This window comes from Terrapene carolina, unplaced genomic scaffold (assembly GCF_002925995.2).
Source record: "Terrapene carolina triunguis isolate 2854851 unplaced genomic scaffold, T_m_triunguis-2.0 Scaffold42, whole genome shotgun sequence".
Lineage (NCBI taxonomy): Eukaryota > Metazoa > Chordata > Testudines > Emydidae > Terrapene > Terrapene triunguis.
The window spans coordinates 72,592,712-72,613,037 of NW_020664393.1; the positions used below are offsets into that span (position 1 = coordinate 72,592,712).

General features: G+C 43.8%; 1 protein-coding gene across 14 annotated transcripts in view; it reads left to right on the plus strand.

Annotated features, from left to right (window-relative positions):
• The window catches only part of SUPT3H (SPT3 homolog, SAGA and STAGA complex component), a 469,967-nt gene that overhangs the window by 373,039 nt on the left and 76,602 nt on the right, over nt 1-20,326 (plus strand). For all 14 annotated transcript variants that reach the window (XM_026655958.2, XM_026655980.2, XM_026655952.2 and 11 more), the window contains 5 exons: nt 7,784-7,859; nt 10,722-10,834; nt 17,000-17,107; nt 17,664-17,852; nt 19,911-20,021. In XM_026655958.2, the coding sequence (XP_026511743.1) occupies nt 7,784-7,859; nt 10,722-10,834; nt 17,000-17,107; nt 17,664-17,852; nt 19,911-20,021 (597 nt within the window). The remainder of the gene's footprint in view (nt 1-7,783; nt 7,860-10,721; nt 10,835-16,999; nt 17,108-17,663; nt 17,853-19,910; nt 20,022-20,326) is intronic.

Here is a 20,326-nt window from a genome sequence, read left to right on the forward strand (position 1 = left end):
TTTGTTAGGTTGAATGGTTTTCCTTTATTCGTTAAATTAGAGTTTGGAAGGAGGTGACACTCCCCTCTCTAAGATTAAGGTAACATACTTTTCTTATTTGAGAGATTCTGCTACCGAAAAGGACAATCATTTAGTATCGTCTAACCACCTCTGCCTGCCTCCAGTTTATGAAGGGTGTGACGATTTGGACCATTAAAAAGCTGTGTCCCCTTAATCCCTAGCCTTGGGTACCGTTTACACTGCTTTGCTGTCAGAACATCCGCTTCTGGCCTGCTCACACAGCCTTCACCATGCAAATTCGCTCCCAGCTAAATTACACTAGCACTCTGATCAGTCACTCATGAACTACATCCAGAGAAACACCCCCAAATTCTAAGTCCCAGCCTTGTCTCCACAGAAATGTGCGTCTTGTACTGCTCAATACACTTTTTAACAGTATAAGCTCATATGAAGTCTGTCATTTCATCAAAGGAAAATGATAATGCACCAGCCTTGTTATCCCAAATGGACTTTCTTACACACCCTAATCCAAATACACTGGTTAAGATAAAACAATAAGATAAGCTTATTAACTACAGAAAGATAGATTTTAAGTGATTACAAGTGATGATGCATAAAAGTCAGTATTGGTTACAAAATAAAATAAAAGGATAAAATGCAAGCTAATACCTAACTTCAAAAGCTAGGTGAACTTAAAATCAAAAGGTTTTGTCTCACGATACGTTGCAGTAAATTTCACAGGTTGAGTCTCCTTTCAGCCTAGAACCCCTCTCCCTTAGTTCAGTTATTTGAGATGCATTGATGTCATAAGCAGAGATGAAGGAGGAGAGAGGTAAATTGGAGGCCACTGTTTCTCATTCTTGTTCCACCCTCCCCTTTTGGAGGCTTACCCCCAGCTGAGGTGCTGGTGACAAGTAGGCCTGGTCTACACTACGAGTTTAGGTCGACTTTAGCAGCGTTAAATCGACTTAAGCCTGGACACGTTTACACTACGAAGCCCTTTCTGTCGACTTAAAGGGCCCTTTAAACCGGTTTCCTAACACCACCTCGACAAGGGGATTAGCGATAAAATCGACCTTAGGGGGTCGGAATTGGGCTAGTGTGGACGGAATTCGACATTACTGGCCTCCGGGAGCTATCCCACAGTGCTTCATTGTGACCGCTCTGGACAGCACTCTCATCTCAGATGCACTGGCCAGGTAGACAGGAAAAGCCCCGCGAACGTTTGAATTTCATTTCCTGTTTGCTCAGCGTGGAGAGCACAGGTGACCATGCAGAGCCCATCAGCACAGGTAACCGTGATGGAGTCCCAGTCCCAGTCCCAGGATCGCAGAAGAGCTCCAGCCTGGACCGAACGGGAGGTACAGGATCTGATCGCCATCTGGGGAGATGAAGCAGTGCTCGCCGAACTCCGAAACAGTAAAAGAAACGGCAAAACATTAGAAAAGATCTCCAAGGCCATGAAGGACAGAGGCCATAACAGGGACGCGCGGCAGTGCCGCGTGAAAATTAAGGAGCTAAGGCAAGCCTACCACAAAGTCAGAGACGCAAACGGAAGGTCCGGGGCAGAGCCGCAAACATGCCGCTACTACGCGGAGCTGCATGCCATTCTAGGGGGTGCAGCCACCACTAGCCCAAGCGTGTTCTATGAGTCCCTCTCTGCAAACGGGGAAGCGGGTTCGGCGGACGAGGAAGATGAGGATGGAGAGAACATAGATAGCTCACAGCAGCAAGGAAGCGGAGAAACCAGTTACCCCAACAGCCAGGATATGTTTGTCACCCTGGACCTGGAAACAGTAACCCCCGAACTGACCCAAGACCCTGAGGGCACACAGGGGACCTCTGGTGAGTGTACCTTTGTAAATATTACACATGGTTTAAAAACAAGCGTGTTTAATGATTAATGATTAATTTGCCCTGGCAATCGCGGCCAGTACAGCTACTGGAAAAGTCTGTTAACGTGTATGGGGATGGAGCGGAAATCCTCCAGGGACATCTCTAGAAAGCTCTCCTTCATGTAATCCCAAAGCCTTTGCAAAAGGTTTCTGGGGAGGGCTGCCTTATCCCGTCCGCCATGGTAGGACACTTTACCACGCCAGGCCAGTAGCACGTAGTCTGGAATCATTGCATAACAAAGCATGGCAGCGTATGGTCCCGGTGTTTGCTGGCATGCAGACAACATCCATTCCTTATCACTCTTTGTTATCCTCAGGAGAGTGATATCATTCACGGTCACCTGGTTAAAATGGGGCAATTTTATTAAGGGGACATTCAGAGGTGCCCCTTCCTGGTCTGCTGAACAGAAATATTCCCCGCTGTTAACCACGCGGTGGGGGGGAGGGTTGAAGTGACCATCCCAGAGAATTGGGTGTGAGGGGGAGGGGAGTTAGTTGGGTTTGTGCTGCATGTTAAACCTGAAATCGCAGCCCCTCCTTTTACATTGCAAACCCATTTTAAATGGCACGGGTGCTTGGTATGGGAAATGAGGGCAGAACTGTTTGAAACCATCCCCACATGTTAAGAAGGTTAAAAAAGCCCAAAGACTATATGTCTTACCATGGCTGCCTGCAAGCTGAAATCTGTGTCCTGGCACTGCGTGAGTGATCTCTCACACCAAACCAGGAGACTCTCAATATAAGAGGAAAAATGCGACCTTGTAACGAAAGCACATGTGCTGTGTGATGTTGTGAACAGCAAAATCTAACGTGAAAGAGTCTACCCATTGTTCTCTAAAATGTATCTTTTTTAACAACCTCTCCCTTCTCCACCAGCTGCAAATCTTACTCCTTCGCAGAGGCTAGTGAATATTCGAAGAAGGAAGCGAAGGACGCGTGACGAAATGTTTACTGAACTTCAGACTGCCTCCCACGCTGACAGAGCACAGCTGAATGCGTGGAGGCAGTCAATGACTGATTTTAAAAAAGCCCAATATGAGCGAGAGGAGAGGTGGCGTGCTGAATCGCGGGCTGAAGATGAGAAGTTGCGTGCTGAAACGCGGGCTGAAGAGGAGAGGTGGCGTCAACTTGTAATCAGAAAGCAAGAGTCGATGCTCCGGCTGCTGGAGCATCAAAGTGATATGCTCCTGCGTATGGTTGAGCTGCAGGAAAGGCAGCAGGAGCAGAGACCGCCGCTACAGCCCCTCTGTAACCAGCAGCCATCCTCCCCAAGTCCCATTGCCTCCTCACCCAGACGCCCAAGAACACGGTGGGGGGGCCTTCGGCCACCCACTCACTCCACCCTAGATGATTTCCATAGCAATAAGTTTTAAAGTTTTAAATTGGAGTGTGTCCTTTTCCTTCCCTCCTCCCCCACCCATCCCGGGCTACCTTTCCAATTATCCCCCTAGTTGTGTGCTGAATTAATAAAGAATGCATGAATGTGAAGCAACAATGACTTTATTGCCTCTGCAAGTGGTGCTCGAAGGGGGGAGGGTAGTAGGGGAGGGTGGGGTGGTTGGTTTGCAGGGAAGTAGAGTTAACAGGGTGGTGGGGGAGGGGCAGAGGGTTCATCAAGGAGCAACAAACAGAAGTTTCACTCCGTAGCCTGGCCAGTCACAAAACTGGTTTTCAACGCTTCTCTGATGCGCACCGCGCCCTGCTGTGCTCCTCTAACCGCCCTGGTGTCTGGCTGCGCGTAATCAGCGGCCAGGCGATTTGCCTCAACCTCCCACCCCGCCATAAATGTCTCCCCCTTACTTTCACATATATTGTGGAGCGCACAGCAAGTAGCAATAACAATGGGGAGATTCTTTTCGTTAAGGTCTGAGCGAGTCAGTAAGCTGCGCCAGCGCGCTTTTAAACGGCCAAATGCACATTCCACCACCATTCGGCACTTGCTCAGCCTGTAGTTGAACAGGTCCTGACTGCTGTCCAGGCTGCCTGTGTATGGCTTCATGAGCCATGGCATTAAGGGGTAGGCTGGGTCCCCAAGGATCACGATAGGCATTTCAACATCCCCAACTGTTATTTTCTGGTCTGGGAAGAAAGTCCCTTCCTCCAGCTTTCGAAACAGAAGAGACTGCCTGAAGACGCGAGCATCATGTACTCTTCCCGGCCAGCCCACGTTGATGTCGGTGAAACGTCCCTTGTGATCCACCAGGGCTTGCAGCAGCATTGAAAAGTACCCCTTGCGGTTTATGTAGTCGGTGGCTTGGTGCGCCGGTGCCAAGATAGGGATATGGGTTCCGTCTATCGCCCCACCACAGTTTGGGAATCCCATTGCAGCAAAGCCATCCACTATGGTCTGCACGTTTCCCAGAGTCACTACCCTTGATATCACCAGGTCTCTCATTGCCCTGGCAACTTGGATCACAGCAGCCCCCACAGTAGATTTGCCCACTCCAAATTGATTCCCGACTGACCGGTAGCTGTCTGGCGTTGCAAGCTTCCACAGGGCTATCGCCACTCGCTTCTCCACTGTGAGGGCTGCTCTCATCCTGGTATTCTGGCGCTTCAGGGCAGGGGAAAGCAAGTCACAAAGTTCCATGAAAGTGCCCTTACGCATGCGAAAGTTTCGCAGCCACTGGGCATCGTCCCAGACCTGCAACACGATGCGGTCCCACCACTCTGTGCTTGTTTCCCGGGCCCAGAATCGGCGGTCCACGGCATGAACCTGCCCCAGTAACACCAAGATTTCCACATTGCTGGGGCCTGTGCCTTGTGAGAGGTCCATGTCAATTTCCTCATCACTATCGTCGCCGCGCTGCAATCGCCTCCTCCTCAGCTGGTCCTGGTTTGGCTTTGGCATGTCCAGGAGGCTCTGCATGTTTTCCAGGACAATGCGCGTGGTGTTCATAGTGCTCAGAATTGCCGCGGTGATCTGAGCGGGCTCCATGATCCCAGTGCTGGCTATGGCGTCTGGTCTGAAAAAAAGCGCGAAAGTAGTATCTGACGGACCAGGGGAAGAAGGGAGGGAGGGAGAGAGGGAGGGAGGGGCGAGTGACACCGCGTACAGGTACAGGGAATTAAAATCAAGAAAGGTGGGTTTGCATCAGGGAGAAACACAAACAACTGTCACACAGAATGCCCCCCCCCCCAAAGATTGAACTCAAAAGCCTGGGTTTAGCAGGAGGGAGGGGGGAAGCAAATGAATGGAGAATAAATCTATTTTTTACATCTTAAGACGACGGTGCAGCATGACTGATAGCCCTTGGCATTTTCTGGGTGCTTGGCAGCAAATACTGGGCGCTTGGCAGTAAGCCTTCAGGTCTACTGCACAATATGATGCCCACTGCAGTATGACAACGATGGATACCAGTCGTAATATACTATCTTCTGCCCAAAAGGCAAGGGGTTGCTGCTGTGTAGCAATGTTGCCCCATCCTGCGAATAATACATCTGATAACCATCATCATCAAGGCAAGGGGGCTGGTGCAATGCAGCCCCACGGCTGCCAGCCCCATGTCTGCCAGCACCCAGATAGCCCTCGGCCTCTTCTGGGTGCTTAGCAGACAATATTGGGCACTTGGCAGAAAATAGCATACTACGACTGATAACCATCATTGTCTGCCCGGGTGCCCATGATCGACAGCCACTGCAGTACGATGACGACGGTTACCAGTCGTAATATACTATCTTCTACCAAAAGGCAAGGGGCTGGTGCAATGCAGCCCTACGGCTGCCAGCCCCACAGCTGCCAGCACCCAGATCGCCAATGAAGGCTATCAGTCATGCTGCACCGTCTACCGCCAAAAGGCAGTAAGCTGCTGCTGCTGTTTAGCAATGCAGTCCCACGTTTGCCGGCACCCGGAAGAGATATGGTGACGGTGAGCTGAGCTGAGCGGGCTCAATGCTTGGCGTGGTATGTTGTCTGCACAGGTAACCCAGGTAAAAAGGCGCGAATCTATTGTCTGCCGTTGCTGTGACGGCGGGGGAGGGGCCTGACGCAATGTACCCAGAACCCCTCGCGGCACTGCTTTGCATCATCCGGGCATTGCGATCTCAACCCATAATTCCAATGGGCGCCGGAGGCTCCGGGAACTGTGGGATAGGTACCATAGTGCAATGCGCCGGAAGTCGACGCTAGCCTCGGTACTGTGGACGCGGTCCGCCGACTTCATGCACTTAGAGCATTTTAGGTGGGGACACACACAATCGGCTGCATACAACCGGTTTCTATAAAACCGGCTTCTATAAATCCGACCTAATTCTGTAGTGTAGACATAGCCGTAGTCTCTTGTGGATGTGAAGTCTGACCCATCCCTGTGATGAAATGTAAATTTATTGTTTACACCTTTCCCCCTGTTGGAGAATGGCCGCTTAAACTAGTGATAGCTCTTTAATACCTGGCAGGGGGGCAGTGTGTCTTTGTCTCTGAAAAACTGGTTTGTGGGTGTTACCTGGAATTACAGCATATTTTAGTAACTATCATACAGTAGAATCTCAAAACTTCACATATAGTATTGCTACAGAAATTCCAACAGGATAATGATATTCAGCAGATTATGACTTTTCAAACGATACCTCACAAGGCATACTTGTACAAAATTTATCATAGTCTTGTAAAAGTGGTGAACATAACTATAGACTGTCACAGAGGGTGTAAAGTCTACTATATGGGATAGATCCTCAGCTAGTGTAAATCAGTATTGCTCCATTGAAGTCAATGGGACTCAAACATGTGCTTAAAATTAAATATAAACATAAATGTGTGGTTGAATCTTGGCCTAAATATGGTGTTGCAGATATTTGGAGGGGTTGCTATATATAAATGTGTTTGGTTTGAATACTTTGACTGTTTTGAGGCACTGTGTTACATAAGAATTTATTTTACATTTAACTATAGCTGTATGAAATACAATTAAAACTATCCTATAGAATGTTTTTTTTCTCAAATGGGATTTAATTAATTACCCTGTTTAATTTTCACTTTCTTCCTCTCCTAGCTGCCTTCTTCTTTCTGAAGAATAAAAATGAAGGCACACGTTATCGGTTAAAATGCCAGCAATCACTATCCCAGTGCTGCTGCATGTACCAAGTTGGTGTGGAGCAGAGTTCACCTCTATTGCTCTCCTGCTGACCTGGTGCATCCCCACAGCGGTTTCATTAGTGTCTATTTCAAAAGGATTTAGGGCTCAGGCTATGTCTACACTATCACTTATGTTGGTATAACTTGTGTCACTCAGGCATGCGAATAAGCCACCTCCTGAGTGACATAAGCTACACTGACCTAAGCGCTGGTGTGGACAGTGCTACGTCAATGGAAAACATCTCCTGCCAACAGAGCTACCACCGCTCGCTGGGGATGGATTCATTAAGTCGACAGGCGAGTTCTTTCCTGTCGGCTTAGAGCAGCTATACTGAGAAGTTACAGCGGTGCAGCTGCATCAGTGCAACTGGCTGCTGTAACCTCTCTAGTGTAGCCATAGCCTCAGTTATACAAGACGCTGAGCCCTTTGGCCTTGACTCAGGAAAACACAAGTATGTGCTTAACATTAAGCACACAGTGGGACTACTCACTGACTTAAATTTAAATGTGTATTTAAGTGTTTTCCTGGCTCAGGGCCAGAGTACTCAGGACCTTGCAGGCTTGAGCCCTAACTGTTGTGCTGCATAAGGAACATATTTAAGCAAACTTCTGGAATCAAAATTCTGAATCTTACCGTTGGCAAATATTGCCCATGAGAAATAACCCAACCGTGTGTTATTTTTGTGCATCTTATTCCTGTCAAAACAACATTTAATTTTTGGGTTAACGTCAGAATTTTGTGGGTGGCATTTATTTTGCAATATGTGGTTCTTGTTTGAATAAGGTGCATTATTTAAATCTACCCGTTGTTTTTCAGAGAGCAGAAAGACAAACACGAATGATGGACTCAGCCCAGTATGCAGAATTTTGTGAAAGTCGTCAGTTAAGCTTTTGTAAGTACTATCACATAACTCCTGCATAGTATTTTGATGTGCAGTTACTTTATGTACACTGTAGAACCTAATTGATACATTTCTTGGAAATGTATTTATTTAATGCATGAAAGAGTATGTTAGGTTCTCTGTCCTCAGAACTTCTAAGTGATGCTAATTTATTACACTGTATTGAGATCAGGCAGACTATTTTATTTATTTTTATATTTCCCAAATTTCATATAATACAAATACTCTGATGCTGAGTGCTAGTATAAAATCCATAAATAGATAGATAAAACTTTTAACCGGTTTATGTATTAAAATAACCACGTTTGTATGCAGCTTACCTTGGTATTGTTATACACAGCTGATTAATGAAGTACACCCTCCAGGTTGTGATTACTTCTGAAGGTATCTAAAATTAACTAATGGTAGTATGTTTTCCTTTTTATTTCTACATCCATAGACCATACAAAGAACTTACTAAAGAGGCTTTTCTATTTTAAGTCATAACCTCCTGCTGTGGAATTTATTCAACATTAGCCAAATTCATCAGTACACGCCATTCCAACACTAATAACATGATGACAGAATTAGGGCTTAACCCGCTTAGTAGAAATGCTTGTGGGCCACAACTATAATGGGTTATAAATTAATGGGCTTGATCATGTAGCAAAACATCACTACAGAAGCGGTTAAGTGATGACTAAGGCTTCGGGTTAAAGGTCAAAGAGAAAGTGAGGTGAAAGAGCTAGTGAAAAGCATGACAAAATAGCACATGACCCTACAATACAAAATTGAACACAATGGTGTCTTTAAATGAGAGACGCTTATCTTGTTCTTTATAACAAGGCATTTGAATTGGGTGCATGAGTGATTCATTTATGTATCATAAAGTGCAAATAAATGACACATCCAAAATAGCGCTTTGTGTAAATGTCAGCAAATGTAGGAAAACATGTTTTGTAAGCCTTTATTCTTTTCCTAATTCAATATGTTTTGAAAGCTCAGTTGTAATTTGGCATCACACATCTGTGAACCATTAGGTAAATGGTACTTCAGATTGGGGTGATTTCAGCTAATGAGAGGTTTGTGATAATGCCATTTTTAAACCTAAAAATTATAATCAGAACTCAGCACAAATATAAATCTTCGGTTTACAAAATAACATTGAATGTTGATGAACTGGAGATCATGATTATTTTTTTAAATGATCTGATGGATAATTTTGTTACATTTTTGAATAACCATGGCCTCATTTTCCCCTCACATTTAATATCAATCAAGTTGTTAGTTGATATCAATGGGGTTTTACTGGTGTAAAACTAGTGAGGCGAATCATACTCACAATTTCATTACCTAGCATAAAGCAAACCAGATAATACAGTAATGTGCTAAATGGCACATGGCCTTTTATTAAAAATTAAGACAAAAGACTATTTTCCATGTTTCCCTTAGTTGTAGTAGAAATTGAATTTAAAAACTGCAGTGTGTTTAAAATAATAAACCCATATTACTGTAAGATAAAGCCATGTATTAGCTCCTGAAGAGTCACCCAATGTTACAGTAGTATTATAATTACTTAGTTATATAACACCATAAATCTGTATGGCATTTTAAAAACTGGTGGAAGAAAAGCTCCCTGCCCCAAATACCAAACAGTCTAAGACGGCATGTGTAAATATTCGAGCCAGTGCTTCTGATCCTGCTACCTTTTACTCATCCTCAAATTCTCCTACTTCAGCTTCTTTTCCTCAGCCAACCAGTATATCCTTGTTTCCCTGTCCTAAAATATGACCCTTGATAACAGCTGCCTTTCCAACCAACTCCTAATCTCTCTTCTCCCCTTTACCTCCAGGCTGACTGAACAGGCTGTTTACAACTCTATATCAAATTACTCTCCCACCTCAGATTCCCTCCAGTTGATTTCTACCCTCTTCACAAACAGCTTTCACCAAAAGCACTAAGGACTTCCTCCTGGCCAAGTTTCTTTCATCTTTCTCTAGTCATTGAAACCATTGTTCACTCTCTCCTTAACAACATTTTATCCTCCCTTTGGCCTTTCCTGGTTCTCCTCTTAATTTTTCTGCCATTCCGTCAGTGTCACTTTGGCCTTCCCACCTCCTCCCCTCTTTGTGCAAGCCCCCATGGCTCTCTGTCTCTGCCCATCTTTTCTTTTTTTCCCTCTGCCTTATTCCTGAGGTATCCCGAGAGTGTGTGAGATCAAAGCATTATTTCTGTGTTGATGATTTACAGATCTACATGGCTGCACTTTTTATTTCCCTCTGCCTAATACCGCATTTCAGACATACCCAGCGAATCATGCTGGATAGCTTGTCATCCTCCAAGACCCTAACATAGTTAAAACTGAGCTCCTTCATTTTCCTTCTAAATCACTTCCACCTTTCATCATTGCTGTTGATAACATCCTTATCCTCCTCACTCAGGTTTGCAGCCTCAGAGCCATCTTGGATTCCTCCTATCTTTATCACCATTCATCCAAGGGGTGACACAAGCCTGCTTTTTCTTCTACCATAATACATTGTAACTCCAACCCTTCCTGTCTGTCCCCACAGTTAAATGTTTGTCCATACGGTAATCTCCTGCCTTGATTACTGCATCTTTTTCTCCTTCTTTCCTTCATGATGGTCATAGCCTTCCCTTATAGGCTACCCAAAATGCTGCCTGTGAAATTAGCATCTTTACCCATTAATCTCACTGTCTCATTCCAACCCCCTCTGTGAATCCCTCTTTCTTGCCCTTCACATCAAGTTCAGTTTTACTGTTTGACTTTTACCCTGTCAGATGTAGAATTAAGCAAATAAGAGGGTAGATCTATTGTTAACATTAACTTCTGTTCATTTTGTTTTGAACTGACAGCCAAGAAAGCTTCCAAGTTTCGTGATTGGCTGGACTGCAGCAGCATGGAAATAAAACCAAATGCAGTTGCCATGGAGATTTTGGCATATTTAGCATATGAGACTGTGGCACAGGTAAGGGAATGTGCTATACTTACTGTGATACAGCAGAACAAATGTAACTAGTAATCTTAAACATCTTTCAACTAATCTCAACAGACACTTCAGGCTGTGTGTTAACATTTCTTCAAAGTGTATTTGACCTTTCAAGGGACTGTCTCTGGATTCCTTTCTAACTTTCATGTAATTTGCTGTATCTGAGCTTTTGTACTGTACCGTGCTCATTGCTCTGGTGTGTAAGTGGCACTTTTGGCTAACGGTTATAGCAAAAGATCAGCAGCTAGGAGGCCACTGAAACCACTCACTTTTCTATGTGAGTTCTGGCAATTCACTTGGGTTCAGTCATCCCAACTGTAAATAAAAGGTAGGGGCCAAGCCTCTTTAGGTAGACAAATTACTCAGTAAATTTATAAAAGGTGATGAGAGAGGTGGTTCTTTGAGTGCTGATTCCTATGTGTATTCCACATGTGCCCGAGTCCAGAGGTTCATGAAAAGCAGTGTCTGTTGGCCCACATATATGTAATTGCTCTCCAAGCATGAACTAGGGAGCAGAGCCTAAAGCTGCTAAATCCAAGGACACATCATTCAGGGCTTCTATAAGAGTAAGAGGCACTCTCATGGATGCAAGGACAGATCCCCATTCAGGTCTGTTCCTGAGAGAAGAGATCCCTCCCTGACCCCATCCAAGTTGGGCAAATTTTCATACACACATCCTAATGGCTCAGAACTGCTGAAGGCCCCAGGCAGGCAGTTAAAACACAGAAGAAAAAGGATCCATCGGTTCTCTTGGTGGCTCTGACTCCTAAACATAAAGACTGGCATCCATTGGCTCATCTAAGCGTACAGGACCTGACTCTATGGCAGTCCCAGCCCATTCTTCTAAGGATCAGCCACCTGCAACCTCTTGGGATGCATCAGAATCATCAGTCCTGACCGCCCGTACACCCTGAACCCTGGGACATGTGGACACTCATGTCTCATCCCCTCTCCTCTCAGACCCGGTCCCCTGAGAGATATCTCCACACCGGAGGACAAATCTACTTCAGTAACTCAAGAATCCTCCCTGCTCCAACCCTGACTCCGGCGTGTTCACCTTCCATACCCCATGAGTAGAGCCAGAGCAGGTCTCTGACTTGGATGAGTCAGATGCTCTGGCCAGCCATTCATCTCCTTGCAGAGAGATAAGTCCTGACAGGGAGTTGAGGAGAACTGGATGCCCTCCTCCCAGTTTTGACTTTTCCAAGAACTGCTGCTACCCAATGCCATAAGGTTCCTCTCAACTGATTAACCCCTCCTTTTGGCCTTCCTAGGGTTCATGGGACCCCTATGGCAGGCATCCAGGATCTGTGCATGAGTCCTATGCACCTCTCCCATACAGCATCTCCCGGAGGCTGAAATTGAGCCACATCTGCAGGTACTGATAGGAATCTCATCCTCATTTCTGCACAAAGCAATTACTCTGTCTTCACCATCTCTGCCAGACAACTATAAGCAGTACCAGGAACTACTGTAGACGATAGCAAATGACCTTCAGATCCCTATGGAGGAGATCCAGGATTCCCAACACTGGCTCCTTGACAGTCTGCAACCAACGGCAAGCAAAGTGGCACTCAGGGTAAATGAGATCATCATGGAGCCAGCCATAGGGTCCCTTCTGCACCCCCACAGGTAAAAGAGCTGAGAGGTGCTATTTCGTCCTGGCCAAAGGAGCTAAAATTTTTTTCATGCACCCGACTCACGGATTCCGTGACTTCCACAACCTCCGTAACATAATCGTAGCCTTAATTGTCAGGCTTTGTTAGTGAAATATGATTTTAACAACTGCTCTACACTGGCAGACTTTAAGGACAAATTTCCCCATGAGGACCGAGCCCAAAATCAAACCTTCCTTGAGGAAGGCAGACTAGTGGCAAAAACATTCCTACATGGCATCTAGAGGGCTAGCCACTACTCTGTTTATGAGGTGTGAGTTTTGGCTTCACTCTTCATGGTTCCATGCAGAGGTGCAGAACATCATAGAGGACTTACCATTCAACGAGAAAACTGATGAGTCTCTACACTCATTTAAAGATTCGAGATTGACCCTCTGCTCCCTGGGAATTGGCATTTTGGCCCTGAAGAGAAAACACGCCAGACAAGTGTATAGGCCAAGACCACCCTCTCCACAAACATTCTACCATCAGCATTCAGCTGAGCCTCCATGCAAGCAACAGAGAGTTTAGAGACCTTGATTTTCAGCTCCCTCTACATCCACGATCTCCACCCATTGCCACCCACCTACCCAGGGCTACTTTTGACCCCTCAGTTGAGAATTACCTCTTTATGGATGCCAACCACTTCTATTCTGTCCTTTGCCGCTCCCCTCCCTCCCAATCTTTGGGAGCCTTCTCTCACTTTTTTGCTCACAATTTGGACTCTCTCATGACAGACAAGTGGGTTCTAGAAATCATCCACCATGATGACTCCATCAAACTTATCTCCCTTTCTTCCCACAAACCCCATTCATGTTTCTTCTTCAAGGACCACTCTCACGAGGAGATTCTTTGCCAGGAGGCAGATTCTCTTCTCCAACAGTCGCCAATAGAACAAGTGCAATCTCAGTACGAAGGGAGAGGGTTCTATTCCCCATATTTGTTAGTCCCCAAAAAAGATGAGGGTTGGAGACCCATTCTGGATCTTTGACAACTGAACATCTTTATTCAAAAGTCAGAATTCAGGATGGTTATACTAGCTTCAGTAATCCCCTTTGTACAGGAGGGAATCTGGTTCGAGGCTTTCAACAAAGAGGACACCTACTTTCATATAGTGTCCTTCCCTTGTACTAGCAACAGCACCCAGAATATTCACAAAGGTTTTTTTTGTGGTGGCACCCCAAATTAGATGTAATGGCTGCACAGCCTTCCCGTACTTGGTTGACTGGCTCCTAACAGATCACTCTTACCATGAGGTCAGATTAGCAACTTTGTTCTTGCTTCATCTTGTAGCAATACTGGTGTTTCTGCATAAACCAAGAAAAGCCCATATTGACCCTCACAAGGACAATAAACATTATTGGAGTGACACTCAACTCCAATTTCAGAAGGATCTTTACTCCCTGCAGAAAGATTTCAATCAATGAGCAATCTGATAGCACGTTACTTGCAAACAAAAACACTACATTCAAAGTATGCCTTTCCCTACTAGGCCACATGGTCTCATGTGCTTATGTGATACCATTCACCAGATTTTTTCTGTGCTACCTATAGGCCTGGCTCTGGTCTCTCTATTTACCAGACAAGGACCATGTGAACACCAGAGTGACTGTTCCCAACAAGGTCATTGCCTCTCTCACATGAACCTGGAACAAGTGCAAGTGGGAGCCCCCTTCAACACTGTCAGCCCCAGTGCCACCATCATAACAGATACATCCCTTCTGTGATGGGACACTCACCTGAATGACCACACTGTACAAGGCACTTGCACCAAACTGCACATCAACCTGCTGGAACGGAGAGGGGTCCGTCATGTATTCGCTCCATATCCAAATAATATTGGATAATATCATTATGGCCTTTTATATAAACAAGCAGGGTTGAGGAAGACCTCTGCCCCTCTTTCTGGAAGCAGTCAGGCATTGGAATGTTCAGAAACTGCATCACTATCCAAGCCACGGACCTACCAGGTATTTCTCTGCAGATCATGAGTGGGAAATATACAGCTCTGAGAGATTCACTCAGGCGGAACACCTCAATGGGATCTCTTCATGTCCCAAACGAACAGGAAACTTCCCTCGTATTGCAGGTATGGGCCATGATGCCCAGGACAATGCTTTCCTGTTATGATGGTCAGACCAACTCAGATATGCCTTTCTGCCCATTCCCCTGCTACCCCAAGTCTTGAGAAAGATCTGTCATGACAGGGCCAGAGTCATTCTCATAACACCCAACTAGTCCAGACACTTGGTTCCCTGAACTTCTGAGAATGTCAACCTGTCCTCCCATCAGGATCCGTCCCTTGCCAGATCTTCTAACTCAGGAAGACTGCAAAATCAGACACCCCCACCCAGACCCACTTCACCTCACAGACTGGCTTGTGGATGGGCTTCAGAACTGGAACACTCCTGTTCAGAAGCTGTCCAAGCCATTCTTACTCAGAGTAGTAAAGATTCAGCCAGGAACTACTACCTATCTAAATGGAGATGTTTCTATACCTGGGCACAGCACAATCAGTCTTCCTCAGACTCTGTGGATATGCCAGTCATTTTATATTATCTCCTGTCATTGAAGAACTTGGGTCTTTTCCTTAGCTCATTGTTGGGTCCATCTTGCAGTGATCAGTGCAGTCCTTCCTCCAGTAGATGAACATTCCATTTTTACTCACCCAACAATGTATAGATTCCTGAAGGGCCTAGTCAGGACTTTTGCACCTGTACCCCTTTGAGGAAGACTCAGGAAGCTTGATAACAGCAAAGGTAAAATTTATTCCATTCACTCTTTCAAAGAGCTCACATTCTTTCTTTCCTCTTTCTTGTCTCTCCTCCTCCTCCTCCTCCTGTGCATCCTGGAATTGTAGTTCCTGGACTCAAAGTTTACTGTTGGCATCCTTGCACCAACCTCTGGTCTGAATACTGCTTGTCAGTCATCCACATATGGAATACACATAGGGACCAGCACGTGAAGAAATGGAGTTTACTTACTTGTAACTGTAAGTTCTTTGAAATGTACCCTATCTGTATTCCACTACCCGCCCTCCATCCCCTCTGCTTCAGATTCTGTTGGATTCATGGTGAGAGAGGCGGCAGCCAGCACTACCACTTATGCCTTTGGTCTGGAGCATGAGGAGAGCAACTGCGTGTGTGCGGGCCAATGGACAGCTCTTGATAAGAATCTGTGGACTCAGTTGCATGGCACGCATGTGTATCAATGTGTGGAATACAGATAGGGACCACACATCTCGAAGAGCTTCCGGTTACAGATAGGTCACTTCCAGTTCTTTAAGTTAAAATAACTCATTGTAGTTCAACTCTATTAAAGAGGCATTTATAGTTTCATAGAGTTTCAGGCCAGAAGGGTCCATTAGATCATCTAGTCTGGCCTCCTGTATAACACAAACCATTACATTTTATCCAGTTACCCCTATATTGAGCCCAATAACTTGGGATAGACCAAAGCATTTCACTTTTCAGAAGGCTAAACTGTGTGCCACATGCAGAGAACAGGATAGTTGAGGCCCCTGCAATGGCAGGAAATTGATTTGGAGTGATATACCTAATGATCCTTGTTTGGTGATCCATGCTTCATACTGCAGAGGGAGGTGAAAAAAAACCCACGATCCCTGTCAATCTGACCTGAAGTAAAATTCCTTCCCAACTCCAGATCTGGAGATCAGTATGACCCTGAGCATATGAACAAGACACACCAGCCAGGCATCTGAGAGAGAGGATTCTCTCTGCTACCTCAGAGCACTGGTCCACCCCATCTGGTGTCTCATCTCTAGCTCTGGTCACACCCTGATGCTTCAGAGGAAGGTGGAGGGGAAAAAAACACAGAATACATCTGTCCAATTGTACTTCAAGGGGAAAAAATCCCTCCTGACTGCTGCAGACTGAGGTGCAAGCAGAGTTGGGTAAGCATCCGGGGCCAGAAGGGTCTGACATCTCACGCACACGGACTTCAGAATATCTCCTACAAGCTGATTAAAGCTTATATTTTAGAAAGATATCTAATCTCGCTTTAGAGACTTCAATCAGTGATGAATCCCTCCTGTTCCAGCATTTAATTACTGTTACTGCTAGGAAATTGCATCTTATTTCAAGGCTGAATTTGTCTAGTTAGGATTAGAATCAGCATCATTTGTGTCAATACACATATAGTGTCTTCCTTCACTTTTGAGATGCAGTTCATAACAAAAACAACGAGGAGTACTTGTGGCACCTTAGAGACTAACAAATTTATTTGGGTATAAGCTTTTGTGGGCTAAAACCCACTTCATCAGATGCATAGACTGATGAAGTGGATTTTAGCCCATGAAAGCTTATACCAAATACATTTGTTAGTCTCTAAGGTGCCACCAGTACTCCTCGTTGTTTTTGCTGATACAGACTAGCACGGCTACCCCTCTGAAACCTGTCACCAGTTCATAACAAGTTAATTCCATCTCAGTGAACCTGGTCTTTAATTGTTGCTTTTGTTGCTCTTCTAGTTGGTGGACTTGGCTCTTTTGGTCAAACAGGATATGGCTCCCAAAGCAGGTGATCCATTCAGTCATGCAATATCTGCTACCTTTATACAGTATCACAATTCTGCTGAGGTAAATACTTGTTTTTATTTAATATTGTCAGTATATCCATCATTTCATAAAAGTAGAAATAAATATCATAGGTAGGGTGGTACTTATTTTATTAGTACATGCATTTTTTTGGAATTGTTGAGTTCCTTATATTACATATTTGTATCTGACAGCTGTTGATGTGCTGATGCTGGGATGGGGGAAATCACTGTATGTTTATAACTATTCAAAAAAACCTTTTAAATATACATATTAAAGACTATTGAAAATTATTGACGACAGCTTTACATTTAAAAATGAAAATTCATTCTGCTTGTATAGAAATTCCCACTACCAGCCCTGAACTACTACTTGTATGTGGACTTTTATTCCAGCATTAGAAATTAATATGCATACATATCAGCAATAGCAGATACAATAGTTGCTGTAATTACCTGGATCAGCCATCACAGTAACTTCCCGAATGTGCAAACTGAATGTTGTATTATACTTCCTGTAACAGTAAGTCCAGGAAACCAATGAAACAGTTCTTAAAAATCTCATTTTACAATAACTGCTTGACTTTTTGTTTTGATAGCCACATCTCTTAGGCCAGACCACAAATATGAAGAGTAGTCTTGACTCCCCCGAAAACACACCACCTCCTACGCCCACTCCCCCAGCATCAGCAGGACCACAACACCTTGGGAAAACCCTGTCCGGAGCCCTGGGGAATGGAGGCATTGGACAAGACTCCACCAAAGTCAAACAAAGAAAAAGAAAAAAGGTTGGTGTGGATGAGGCTGTCGTAGACAGGCACTCAAAATATCTGCTAAAGATCTTGATCTTTTTCTTGGGCTTGAAATCTTGGTTTTGAAAACTGAATTGTAAAATATGGCACACACTTTAAAGATCAAAATTGCTGAAAAGGCTTAAGTATCCTTATTTTTATCTCAGTAAGTTCAGCTTACATGCTTTGAATGAAATATGGGTATCTTTTATCTCACATTCAAGATATCCAATGTCGGTAATACCATTCCTAGTTTTCACTGTAATCCCAGGTGTTCTAAGTGGGAGGGATGAACATATCAAAACTGAAGTGGGGAAAATTGAATAAACGAAGAGGTTATGTATCATTTGCTGTATTTTTCAGATATTTTGGGAAATCTTGGGAAAAAATATGTTACTATAACTCAAGGTCAACAGCATGAATTGAAGCACTAGTGTTGCTGTCATATACATTATTTTCTTGCCAACAAACATGCACATTCCACTAGTAATTGTTACATTGACATTATCAAACAATAAACAAGGTATTGTCGGAGAATAATCTCTGCTTCCACAGTATGTATATGCTTCTCATAGAATCATAAGAGGGATAAACACTCCCCATATAGTTCACCTTTCCCTCACTAATAAATTAACTGTCAGCATTGGCTTTGTTACATACCATACCAGTGAGGAACTTATTGATGATCTGTAAAAATATTTGTCTTAGGAGTTCTGAATGTTACTTTTCCCTCTTCCTTTTTACATTGGGTTGGTGGGGTTCATATGAGTGATTTGCTCTGCAGTTCACAGGCACAAAATATTAACTAAGGATGCAATTTTAGGTACAGTTTTGTTTAATATAAGCTCATAACCTTACTTCAATGTCATTTTAAAAAATGTGATATTTATAAACTACTGTACAATTTACTGAAACGACATATCCAGTTTTCACAGGAGTCTACTAGGCATAGCTAAGGTGTCGTGATAGACCAGCTGTTTAGTGAAGAATGCTATTCATACTACATCAGGGCCCAGACCAACACAAAGCAGTGGGTTTCACATTCCCTTTATGAATGTCATTTAGAAAGGACCCACCAACACATTATGTAGCATGTGGTTTCCATTCATTGATGCCAACTGGGACCTGTTGGTGGTCAGCACTTCTGAAAATCAGGCACTTTATTTAGATACTTAGCTTTAGACATCCAAGTCTGAAAATTTTGGCCCACAGTATATGCTCATAGTATGTTTGTGTACATCTTGTATATGCAGTGTCCATTGTATGTTGGTCATGCTTAATGGATTCACCAGTGGCATTCCCCTGATCTTATCACGTGGCAGTCACCTGGATGGAATCTGTGAATTTTTGTAAGCAGCTGTCTTGGGTAGCCAGAGAGGCCTACACCAATATTACAGTTTTCCTACTAAAAATACAATACAGCTTCTGCTCCTGCATAGCCAGGAAGACCTTTGTAGCATCTGTGGACCAGCATGCATGAATCTGCTATTTCTTGCACAGTGTCCTTAGTTCAAAAATCTATTTAAAATCTGAAAATTCTCCAGTTTGAATCTATTCAGATATTTCTTTATCTTTGTGACTTTATAATTATGTTACAGGTTTCATTTTCAAATTTAAATTTGACATCAGACGATTGTGATCTTGGTGTCTGCTTTGAAATACTTATCAGAATTTTTTGCCCGCCCCTTAATATTATAAGGAAAGCTTGAAATGTTTCAGAAATAGCTTTCTGTGGTTATAGCAGCATGACTTACACGATCCTTTCATTTGAATTTGAGCATTTGCTGCTCTTTTCCATTGCTACATACATCAGCACCGGGTAAAAGATTTAAGAGGACAAATATATTGTTCTCTGGGTCTGTTAAACAGAGGTCATGTAAAAGTCCTCTTTGATTTGTTAATAGATTTTTAAGATGTAGTGTGTGGCAACAATAATGTGTATCCTCAGGAAAAAAAATCAGTCCATTTTATAAAGGTTTATTTTCATATTTTATGCACTGCAGGTCTGTTGTGTGTTTTTGATTTAGCAACAATTTATGTGTTTTTCTGTTGCAGAGCACTGCAGCTTGTGGTATAGAGGCTCAAAGCGATGCCATCCAGCCCTGCCACATCAGAGAGGCCATTCGGCGCTACGGCCACAAGATTGGCCCCCTTTCCCCATTCACAGTACGTAATAACAGAGTTATAAAAAGTTATATTTATAATCTTAAAGAACTTTGATTTTCAAGTGGTCAAATGAAGAAGCCTTGGAATTGTTGAGAGCAATTTGTGGTGACTGTAATTTTCTTTACAAAAGTGGCATAATTCTCTTGGGAAATAAAACTTAGTAATTTCTGTCTCTTTTTGGAAGGACAAAAAAGTTTTTTTTATTTTAAATATTATTTTCTTTCAATTATAAATTATGCTTTTTGTTAGCACTCGAATTTTCTGTTTTTGCAAAATTTAGGTTTACTGTTATTTTAAATTATAGG